We start from the raw sequence: 12,715 nt of genomic DNA, 5'->3' as shown, positions 1-12,715 counted from the left end.
ATTGATACCTAATGATGTGTGGGAGATATGATGCTGTAGAGTGGAAGCTTTGAGTTAATTTTTCAAAAAAATCACCAATTTCTATAAAACATTATAACTTTAGGAAACAATTGCAACTTGGCAGTTTGGAGTACAAAGATATATTTACCCATTTTTGATTCACCAGAATCTGTTCTTTCTAATAATGGGTAGTTTTCTTGGGTAAACCTACTGTTAGTGGAATGTTTGGCCTTGAAATCAGAAGTATGCTGTTTGGGGAGCGGTGCTTTAGAAATTTGGTAGTGTACTGCTTAGAGATTTTGATCTATACAAGTGAGATATCTCCATAAAACGATATATATTTGGTATTGCCGCGTTCAGGAGACATAGACCTTTCCAAATCGGCTGTGTTCTCTTACATAAAATAAATGATGTTTCTGATATATGTGATTGTTCTTTGTGAAACATGATTTTTTTCATTTTATTAGACACTTAGAAACCTATATTTTTTTACAGAAGTAGAATTACACCAAAATTCTTACATATTTTTAAAGTTCAGGTTGTCCTGAAAAAAACAATATATTGTTTTACTGGGTAAACTAAAAGACCGCCCCAGGAAAGGCCCTTAAAGTGAAAGAGTACAAAATGTCTAAAAACTGCTTGGCAATAGATGTTCGCATCTAGGACAAAACGGCTGGCAGGGAAAGGGTTAATGTTTTATGTTCTTTTACTTTAGGGCATTTGCTAAGGAAAACATTTTTTTACCTAGAGAAATATATACATTGATCATTTCAGGATGTTTCAACGTGTTTGAGTATGTGTAAAACAGCTGCATAAAAAAAAGCATAAAAGAAGATTCCAGACTCTACTAGATCAGAACCTACAGCAGTATAAAAGCAAATTTTAGGAGCAGCACATAAGACATAAGCTTACTCTAAAATAAAAACATGTTGATATCTCTCTGAAATGTAAACACTGCAATAGTCTACTACAATCTATTTAAGATTGCAATGCCTAGAACATATCCGATTAAAAAATAAAGAGCCTAAGGCTAGTGGCACAAGTTATTTTTTTGCCAGCATTTCCCATCTGCCATGTATTATTGATTTTGGAACAAAAATGAAGCATGCGTAAATGGGAAAAGATCCGTCTTTTCCCTATCTTTGCCACTGCTCAGGGGGAAACTTTTTTCCCATACAAAAAGCTACATATTCACATGCCTCCCAACATTTTGGAAATAGAAAGAGGGACTGAAAGATTTGAAGTGTGTAACGTGGCAACATTTGTTGACCGCACCTATTTTTTGGTCACACCCCCCTAATTACCATGTTCATTTTACAAAAATGGCAGGTTATGAAGGTTTGAACACATTTCTGTGGTTCTTGTGTATTATTACAGTTTTATTAAGGTGAATTGCCTTTTAAGCTGCAAGTGACCCTTCCCCAAGATACCGGCTTATCTTAAATTGTTACAATTGTATCTTTGCTTATTTATTGAAGTACAGCTGCCATGTATTCTGGGATCTCTGGCAAAAACCAATTCAGTTTTAAAAACTTTGTATCTTTTTCTGGCTGTTCTGTTTTCAAAGAGAAAGTTGGGATATTTCAGTAACAACCCGGGACTGCGGACTGAGCTGTCAAAATTGGAACTGTCCCGCAAAAAACAGGACACTTGGGAAGTACTGTATATATCCATCAAATGTTCAGCTCAGTCTTTCTTGTGGTGCCTATAGCGCATTCACATCCTTGGGATTTTTGATGTTTTATGGTCATAGAACATTGAATTACAGTGGATTCTTTTTTTTACACTGATGAACAGATATAATCTTTCATGTCAAAGTGAAAACCATGATTTTACATAATTATGATAAAAAAACAAAATGACCAACTGCAAAAGTATATATATATATATATATATATATATATATATATATATATATATATATATATATATATATATATATATATATTCATGCATGTAGCTGGAGCACTCCAATCATTTAGGTAATTGCCCAGGTGCAGGTTATCTTGAAAAATTCATAGAGCAACAAAAACCGCACACAAAGGACTTGTTAAGTGCAAAAAAATAACCAATTTATTGCAACGTTTCGGCTCCTGTACTCGAGCCTTCTTCAGGTGGTGTGCCGAAACGTTGCAATAAATTGGTTATTTTTTTTGCACTTAACAAGTCCTTTGTGTGCGGTTTTTGTTGCTCTATATATATATATATGTATATGTATATGTATATGTATATGTATATGTATATGTATATATATATGTATGTATGTATATATATATATGTATATATGTATATATATATATATATGTATATATATATATGTATATATATATATATGTATATATATATATATATATATATATATATATATATATATGTATATATATATATATATATATATATATATATATTTTAAGTAGAGGACAATAACAACACTGATATTATTGTTTTTAAGCTATTCTTTTGTTGTTTTGGCTTTATACTTAAAGGTCATTGTCTTGCTTAGGCTTTTGCAGACTGTATCAGGTTTTATTTGCTGCATTCATTCTGCAACCCTCACAAGCCTACTGTAGAGGATGTGTTTATGACTATATGCATGGTTTGGATTACACCAATGTTGGTCTCATGAGAATAGAATAGTCATATGCGGGTCAGGCCGACAGCCACAAATTCTTTGCAGTCCTGCGACTGCTATGCCCCACTTTCACCTCCAGCAAGAAGTATTTATAGTTATAGGAATTTGCCAGTTCCGCCATGGGAGGGTCAAGCACAGGTCCACTGGCGTAACTATAGAGGAAGTAGATCCCGCAGGGAAAAGGGTCTGTTTCCTCTATAGCGTTCAAATCCCCCTGCCTGCCGCTTTCTTCTTGTTTAAATTGACAGGCTCGCGTCTGAGCGAGCACGTGGTGGGGGGTTGCAGACAGGCGCCCCTGTGCAGGTCTATAAACATCTGTGACTCACCAGGTCAGATTGGGCATTGGTGGGCTTTGTCAACCCGCACATCGCTATAACAGAACCAATTTTGGTCTCATCAGACAACATACTTCCTGACTCCAGAGTCTCTACTGTAGACAAGCTGTCTGGTAGTTTCAATTAACAGTAAGTTTCATACATTTTCTCTGGCCTTCCCCAAGCAGAGTAACATCAGAAAAGGTTGGTATTCTTCTTTTGCTTTTTTTTCTCCTGACTGTGGCCCAATCAGAATTGACCAGCAAGTGGCTCTGCTGGTTCAATTTCACGATAGTAGCAGATGTTTTTTTTTTTAAATGTACTGAAATTTCAAAAGTACTCTGAGAAATGTACATTAATGTGTTTTGAGGCTTTACATTACATTTACTTGTAATGCTATTATTCTAAGTCTATGTATACTATGATTTTGGGCACTGTATCTTGAAAAATGAGTGTTAGCAAGACTGATGGTCTGACTTAGGGCCACATTTTTGGAAAAGAAGTTCAAAGGCGTTTCCTCTGTGGTGGATGAAAGCAAAGAAGATGGAGTTAGCTTTCTAGAGCAGTAAATTACAGCTCAATCTTGGCAATCTTGTAGGCAACCTTGAGGAGAACAGTAAGAAAGCCTAGTGTGGGAAAAAGGAAAAGGCAGGCTGATTCTAGGTTTGTGCATCACAGCAGAGCTGCAAGACTATGCGAGGAAGATAGGAATGTGAACTCAGGAATGTGCTCAGGAATGGCAGTTGCAGATAGGGCTGAGCATTCTAACAGCCTTTTTCTCTGTTATAATAATTCAGTATCTTGTATGTGATCTCAACTAAGATATAATGAATCCATATTGGAGGCAAAACAATCCTACTATGTTTAAATAATATTTAAATGATTTTTTTTAGTAGACAAGGTATGGAGATCAAAATCACGGAAAGACCCCTTATCCAGAAAACCCCAGGTCCCGAGCATTCTGGATAACAGGTCCCATGCCTGTACTACATTTAAATATGTCCAAACCAGATAATATTGTTACAGGAAAAACACATAGGAAAATATGGAATAATACTATACCTGGAGCAAGATGGTTACAAAAATTTATCTCAGCCCTTTATAAATCTAATTGGGTCATTTTGCTATACATGACACAAGAGCCAATAATAGAACCAAGTGGCAGGTTCTTGCAAATAGAGATACTGAGGCTGAAGCACAAAAATATTCATATTTGTGCTTCAAATAACCCACATTATTTTACCAATTTCCCACAACTGCTTATTTAGATCCAATATGACAGTTGGAAGAGACATTATTAGGAGACGCACAACATGCATTCTCAGACTGAATATAAACTAGTTCAGTACGAATTGTTCTTTAAAGGGGTTGTTCATCTTCCAAAGACTTTTTTCAGTTCAGTTGTTTTCAGATAGTTTACCAGAAATAAAGACTTCTTTCAATTACTTTCCATTATTTATTTTTTACCTTTTTTCATAATCTAAGTTTAAAGTTGAATGTGCAGCTCAGTAATGCAGGTGCAGAATAAAAACGGTTACAATTTTGCAACATTTAGTTGATACATTTCTCAGCTGTGGAATATTAGAGCAACTATTGTATCAATTCTAACAGTTGCCTTTAATGAAACCCAGGGGGACAAAGATAAGTAATGTATCAACTAAATGTATCAAAACAGTTTACAGGGTCGGCGACCCCGCCCTCCCAGAGCTGCTTTAGAAGGTGAAATATGACACTTAACACTTCAATATTAGAAAAAAAGTTATACAAATATAGAAAGTAATTGGAAAAAGTAATTATTTCTGGTGAACTATCTGAAAACAACTAGGTGTTTAAAGGTGAACAACCCCTTTAAAATACATTGTGCCAAAATAAAGAATATAGTACTTCAAATTAATCCCCAGTGCATACTAATCTTAACAAGATCACTGGCACTAGTAAATGGTCATTCCCTTTATACCCGAGTCAGTCAGATATACTATTTAGAGAATCAATGGTTAAACATCATAGATGACAACGTTGAATATTAGAAGACCCCATATTATTATACTACAAAATCACATAATTGCTTATAACAAAAGGAAAAGGAAAGAGAACCACAACAAAAAAGTAGACAGGGCAAACCCATTAAGATTAATAAAAAGTAGGATGTAGAAGGAAGGAAGCCAACAGAAAATAAAAACTTAAAACTCAAGGCAAAGCTAGATTAACCAAAATACAATTTTATAAACAGGGAAATAAAAAATATTGCTAGCAAATCTAACTAAATCCCGAATTAAAAAAAACAACAACAAAAAAAACATACTGCATATCAAGGATCCTAAGCATTGACAGATTCACACTGGAACAAAAGTAATAAATCACATATTTGGGGAATATTTCAGGAATCTTTCAGTTCTAGTGGTGTAAAAGGGCCTGGCACACATGATGACAACCTCACCCACCACACCCTACTTGCGCCTATTTAAGGTAACAGGGGGCACAACAAAACAGTGGCAGTGGGGTAAAACAAAAATGACAGCTTTTGCACAACAATCAAGAATCCCCATAAACTCTATGCTTATAACCGGAATGCAAAAGAAATAGAAAAACATGGCAAGCACACCGACTGTCCTCTGCTGAAAATTATAATCTTCCTGAAATTGCTATACACAATTCAAAACACTGCACCGCGGCACAACAGCTGCTCAGCCGGGGGGGGGAACAGGTCTGGGCCAGAGGGGGCCCACCGGGTTTTTAAATGGTGTCCCACCGGCCAAGTCCGACCCTGAATATGAAACAATGTATACTGATGTGACAAAGGAGGTCAATGATCAGTCTGTATGAAACTGTTCAGTAAAATGGTAAGGATTATATATTCAATACAAATATACACACACAAGGTATGGGACATGTTATCCAGAATGCTTGGAACCTGAGGTTTTCCAGATAAAGGATCTTGCTGTAATTTGTATCACCATACCTATAGGGGCATATTTATCAAATGTCGAATTTGAAGTTATGTGAATTTTTTTTTAACTCTAAGAAATTTGAATGTTCTCATAACACGAATGGGAGGTTATTTATGAAAAAACTTGAACGTCTAATATTCGATTGAATACGAATGGCACTAAAATTCGATCAAACTCGAATAGAGTTTTCCTTTGAAAAAAAACTTGAATGTCAGGAAGGCAATTAACAGATTCAAAAGGTTCAACAGACCTCTGCCATTGACTTGTACATTAACTATGCAGGTTTTAGGTGGTGAATATTAGAATTGGAAGTTTCCGGGATCGAGTTGTGATAAATCTCATATTCAATTCAAAATTCGAGTTGGTGAGTTTTGACAAAAAAATTTAGAAAAATGTAATTTACCATTCGAACCTTAATAAGTCTGCCCCTACTGTAAGTCTCCAAATAGGATTAATTATATCAGTTTGGCTCAAGTACAAGGTATTGTTTTATTAATATAGAAAAAAGGACATTTTTTTTTAGATCTGAATTATTTGGATAAAACAGAGGCTATGGAAGACGGCCTTTCTGTACTTCGGAGCTTTCTGGATAACAGATCACATACCTGTATATGTATGTATGTATATATATATATATATATATATATATGTGTATGTATATATATATATATATTATAGTCCACTCATATATAAAGTCCACTCTGTAACCAGCGTTAACGCTTGGGTGTTTGGTCAATTAATCACATATTTCAAAACAGAAAACCAGTTCTCCAAAACAGCAAAAGACACATTAAAGCATTTTAATAACCACCTGTGCTACTGGTGTTTCCATTAGATTATTTTACTTGCCAGTGGTCAGATCAGCTGGAATAACTTATACTAAAGCATAAATAACTCATTAATATGACCTGTCAACATGCTTTACTTCTTAACATACACGTTGCAACAAGCCTATACAAGCAACTAAGTAAATGTCATGCAATTATTGCTTTAATGCTACAGTTTAAAGTTTCTCAAATTGTTTCCTATATGGTACACTATGCAGAAGATTAAAGAACCCATCATAAAGTGTGATTTAAATCTTTCCACGTTGAATATTTATTCTATGTCATGCATTGTCATGTAAACAAATGAGTGCAATAGATCAATGGATGAACCCACGAGCTCATTTATGATTTTTAATTCCTAGCCCCACTTGCAAAGGGGCTAGGAATACAACATTCTATGACATACAAAAAGTTAACTTAAAGGAGAACTAAATCCTAAGAATGAATAGGGCTAAAAATGCCATGTTTTATATTCTGCACCAGCCTAAAGTTTCCACTTCTCAATAGCAGCAACGATCCAGGACTTCAAACTTGTAACAGGGGGTCACCATTTTGGAAAGTGTCTGCGACACTCGCATGCTCAGTGGGCTCTGAGCAGCTGTTGAGAAGCTAAGCTTAGGGGTCGTCACAAAATATCAAGCAGAAAATGAGGTTGGCCTGAAATATAAGCTGATGCTACAGGACTGATTATTAAAATCTGCTGTTAGTTGCACTAGTTTCTGGGCTGACATGTAGTAATTATCTGTATTAATTATTAATCAGCCTTATATTGTGACATTTATACTGTATATTGTGAGTGGGCTCCTAAGCTCAGTAAGTGACAGCAGCACAGTGAATGTACACTGAATCAGCAGAAAAGAAGATGGGGGGCTACTGGGGCATCTTTGGAGACGCAGATCTTCACTGCTAAAGGGCTGTGGTTGCCTTGGGCTGGTACAGAAGACCAAAATATAAAGTACACCAGTCACTAGACTTCTTCTTTAGTTCTCATTTAAAGGTGAACCACACCTTTAATGATTGCCACAATTTGCTAATGAATTTGTATGGTTGCAAGCACCTGTGTGAAGAATATAAATGCAACCACAATTTAACATTATTTCAAGCAGTTTGCAAATAGAGATCCCAGGAAACAAAGAATCAACATCAAAAGCACTGTGTTCTTCTTACACAGGCACTATCAATTCTATGTTCTCTGATGCTAAAAGTGTTAAACTTAAAAGTTCTACCTTTAGAACTGCCAGCCTTGCTTCCAGAATTATCCTTCTGCCGAGCAACAGCCACAGCAATCCCAACAGGTGGGTGACGAACTTCTACCTCTCCCTGGGCACCTATGACTTCTCGCCCAAATGATTTGGCACTTTCTGATCTTTCAGGATCCCGTTTCCCTCCCGGATGCGACAGGCACTGTTGATTCTTGACATTATTAATATTTGGCGTATCCGACTTCATGGTCCCAAGACCACCAAATGCATTTTTCTTGCCACCGCCCTGCCATGCAGCCGTCTCTTTGGCAAAGTTCCCACTATATTTAATAAGGTTTTGCATGGCAGATGTCTCACCGTGAGCAGAGGGGTGCAAAGATTCAGCATTGTTTCGACAGCTTACTGAAGACCTAGGTAGGCTTGGAGAGTCCAGATAAACCTTTTTTGTTTCCCCTTCTGCATGGCTTGACTGGGAATGTTGTGCTGCTAAAACAGTCATCTGTGTGGTTGCAAAGTTGCCCATCTCAAATTGTTTCCGTTTTTGCTCCTGCAGTCTCAAATGGAAATGTTCTTTACGTTTTTGCTGGAACTCTGCCAATTCATACACCTTGCTTGATTCCTTAGATTCTTTACAATTAATGAGGTCCCTGTTTTCATGGCATACAAGCCCAAGGGGGTTCATGAAAGAATCAGATGCCGCTGCCCGCTTCAAAGAGGAGTTAGATCGAATTAAAGAGCTTTTTTCCTTTAGAGAGTCTCCCCATTTGGCTTCACTGTTGTAAGAGTACTCTAGAGGCAAAATATGCTGAGAAACATCAGGCCTTTCTCCTATTTTATTTATTTCTTTTCCCTTTACATCTCGGGCCTGTGAAGCAATTTGTACAGGTCCATTCCTTTCATCACATGTGTCAAGTGAAGGCACAAAAGTGGGTGCAGTGATCTTGTGCTCCCGTGCTGACTCCTTGGCTAAAGGGAAGGTAGTACTTGCAACTGAACTGGTGGAATGTGCAGCAAATGTGGAGCATGTCTGGGAGGGCTGTGTGGAGGGACAGCTACACAGTATAGGTACATTTCTAGCGGAGGTCCCTGCACTGTCACAAGTCTTTGCTTGGTCTTTATATGTGAGCCCTGAAGGCCTCATATTCTCATCATGCCTGCTGGAGTCTTTGGCACACCTGCCCAGTTCATAGCCTGCCACCTTTGTGAGTGGATCGCTGCCTGTGTTACAGATATTCAACAGAGATGTCTGAGGTGCATTTTTAGCCTTTGTTTCAACATTACTGGAGTCACGATTTAGCAAAAGCTCCATCATATATGGAGACACACATTCCCTTGTCTTAGATATCCTCTGTTGCCCACCCCTTTTCCTTTCACTTTCAAGTCTACCTTCCAAAGCATAGTCAAGTACACTCCGAGCCTGATGATCCTCTGTTAATCTTCCCTCTTTCCTTGATGAGATAACCACAGGCTCATTTCTGCAAACTCGCTCCTTGGCTTCCTTCAACGATTCTTTAGAGCATTTCTGTGAGTGACCAGGTGTGTCTTTTTCATGATGGTGAGAGTTCTGTGCCTGATTTGAAGTCCTCGATATGGATGTTTGAGGGTGTAATTGTGGCTGGCTAACATGGCTAGATAAGTAAAAGCCATCTAGAGTGAAAAAAGAAACATAAGGGTAATTTAGTATGAATTGAAATAAAAATGCATACAATCTATCACCATAATTTTAAATATTCCCTTCAATAATTCATTTAGGGCAATACATATCTCACCATGATGCATTATTATGCAAACAGTACAAGTCAGTCACAGACTTTTATGTAAAGCTGGTCACCTTCCAAACACTTTTTTCAATTAAGCTGTTTTCAGATAGTTCACAGAAATGAAGACTTTTTGATTGCTTTCTTCCAAAATTGAAGTCTTAAGTTTAAAGGGGTGATTCACTTTTTAAGATAACTTTTCAATTGGTTTTCATTATTTTTTTTTTTTATAGTTTTATAGTTATTTGCCTTTTTATTCTGACTGTTTGCAGCTTTCAAATGGATGTCGCCGACCCCCTTCTAAAAAACAAATGCTCTGTAAGGCTACAAATGTATTGTTACTTTGTATTACTGATCCTTCTATTCAGGCCCTCTCCTATTCATATTCCAGTCTCTTATTCAAATCCATGCATGGTTGCTAGGGTAATTTGGACCCTAGTTACCAGATTGCTTAAAATGCAAATTGAAGAGCTGCTGAATATGTAAGAGCTGATGAATTATTGTATCAATTACAACATCTGCTTTTAATGAAACTCAGGGGTTTCTCTTCAGCAGAGTCAAAGAAAAAATGTATGGACTGAAACCAACCAAACTGAAAAAAGTGTTTGGAAGTTGAACAACCCCTTTAATAGTCCAAATGAGCAGCAGCACCCCTGGGTTCAGTTTTAGACCGGCCCCTATTTCTGATTTTCTTAGATTTGCCATCATCTGGTATGGTACCTATAGATTGAAGAAAAGATTATATCATTCCAATATTTAAAAAGGGATTACAATCTCAGTCTGGCAATTTCAGTAAATTTGACATCTGTGGTGGGCAAATTATTTGAAGACTTGTTAAGGGATCACATTCAAAATGTTGTCATAGTGAATGGCATCATGAACAGCAATCAGCATGGCATTATGAAGGATAGGTCATGTCAGACAAATTTGATTGCTTTTTATGATGAGTTAAGTAAGATGCTGGACAGTGGGGGAGCAGTAGATGTTATCTATTTGGATTCTGCCAAAGCGTTTCATATTGTGCCCTACAAATGACTGCTTTCTAAACCAAGGTCTGTTTGGCTTTATGAAGGTGTTTGCACATGGATAGGAAACTGGCTACAAGATCGGGTACAGAGGGTGGTTGTTAATGGTACATTCTCTACTTGGAGTAAGGTTCTTAGTGGGGTCCCTCAGGGCTCAGTATTGAGCCCACTTTTAACTTGTTCATTAACGACTTAGGGTATTATAAGTAATGTATCAAGTGTTTGCAGATGACAAAAAATTATCCAGCCCAATTAATTCCACCCAGGATGTGGCATCCCTGCAACAGGATCTTGACAAACTGGCAACCTGGGCAGCTAAGTGGCAAATGAGATTTAATGTTGATAAATGTAAAGTCATGCACCTGGGATGTAAAAATATCCAAACCACTTGTACCCTTATTGGGACTGCACTAGGCAAATCCAGTATGGAAAAAGGACCTTGGAGTCCTTGTAGATAATAAACTTGGCTGTAGCAAGCAACACCAGTGAGCAGCATCAAGGGCAAATAAGGTCTTGAGCTGTATTAAATGGGCATAGACTCATGGGAGGAGGGGGGTCATTATTTCACTGTACAGAGCACTGGTAAGGCCAAACCTAGAATATGCCATACAGTTTTGATCTCCACTGCTCAAACAGGACATGACTGAATTAGAGAGAGTACAGAGAACGGCAACTAAGATGGTAAAAGTTATGGAAAGTCTTAGCTATTAGGAAAGACTGGCCAAATTAGGGTTGTTCACACTGGAGAAGAGGCAATTAAGGGGTGATATAACGATGTATACATATATAAGGGGATCTTATAATCTCTCTAATGTTTTATTTACCATTACCACAAGTCACCCATTCAGATTAGAAGAAAGGAGGTCCCGCCTAAATATTCGGAAGGGTTTTTTTACAGTGAGAGCCGTGAAGATGTGGAATTCTCTCCATGAATTAGTCGTACAGGCTGAAACATTGGATGGCTTGGATGGCAAGTGAGGGAATACAGGGTTATGGGAGATAGCTCATAGTACAAGTTGATCCAGGGACTGGTCCCATTGCCATTTTGTAGTCAGGAAGGAATTTTTTTTTTAATTGGAGAGGCTTCAAATTGTTTTTTTTGCCTTCCTGTGGATCAACTAGCAGTTAGGCAGGTTAAAATAGTTGAAAGGTTTAACTTGATGGACATGTGTCTTTTTTCAACCTAACTTATTGTGTTACTATGTTAGCTTTGTGGCGATAAATGTACATGTTTTATGTTTGGTCATTTTCAGTATTAAAAAGCATATGATGTGCATGCTTAGGGAGGCTATTGGCGGAAAGACTAAAACACAGACATACATACAGACGATATGGGCAGCATATTTAAAGGGATACTGTCATGGAAAAAAATTATTTTTTCAAAATGAATCAGTTAATAGCGCTGCTCCAGCAGAATTCTGCACTGAAATCTATTTCTCAAAAGAGCAAACAGATTTTTTTTATATTCAGTTTTGAAATCTGACATGGGGCTAGACATATTGTCAATTTCCCAGCTGCCCCAAATCATGTGACTTGTGCTCTGCTAAACTTCAATCACTCTTTACTGCAAGTTAGGGTGATATCACCCCCTCCCTTTTTCCCCCCTAGCAGCCAAACAAAAGAACAATGGGAAGGTAACCAGATATCAGCTCCCTAACACAAGATAACAGCTGCCTGGTAGATCTAAGAACAACACTCAATAGTAAAAACCCATGTCCCACTGAGACACATTCAGTTATATTGAGAAGGAAAAACAGCAGCCTGCCAGAAAGCATTTCTCTCCTAAAGTGCAGGCACAAGTCACATGACTGGGGGCAGCTGGGAAATTGACAAAATATGTCTAGCCCCATACCAGATTTCAAAATTGAATATAAAAAAATCTCTTTGCTATGCTCTTTTGAGAAATGTATTTCAGTGCAGAATTCTGCTGGAGTAGCACTATAAACTGATGCGTTTTGAAAAAAAACATGTTTTCCGACAACAGGATCCCTTTAAGGAGTGAACATTTGT

General features: G+C 37.3%; 1 protein-coding gene across 4 annotated transcripts in view; it reads right to left on the bottom strand.

Annotated features, from left to right (window-relative positions):
- LOC108701499 (trinucleotide repeat-containing gene 18 protein) overlaps window positions 1-12,715 on the bottom strand; it is a 109,445-nt gene that overhangs the window by 75,475 nt on the left and 21,255 nt on the right. For all 4 annotated transcript variants that reach the window (XM_041577483.1, XM_041577485.1, XM_041577486.1 and 1 more), the window contains exon 4: window positions 7,948-9,570. In XM_041577483.1, coding sequence (XP_041433417.1) covers window positions 7,948-9,570 — 1,623 coding nt within the window. The remainder of the gene's footprint in view (window positions 1-7,947; window positions 9,571-12,715) is intronic.

Source organism: Xenopus laevis, chromosome 9_10L (assembly GCF_017654675.1).
Source record: "Xenopus laevis strain J_2021 chromosome 9_10L, Xenopus_laevis_v10.1, whole genome shotgun sequence".
In the NCBI taxonomy this organism is placed as follows: domain Eukaryota; kingdom Metazoa; phylum Chordata; class Amphibia; order Anura; family Pipidae; genus Xenopus; species Xenopus laevis.
This window is presented reverse-complemented; position numbering and strand designations above follow the sequence as displayed.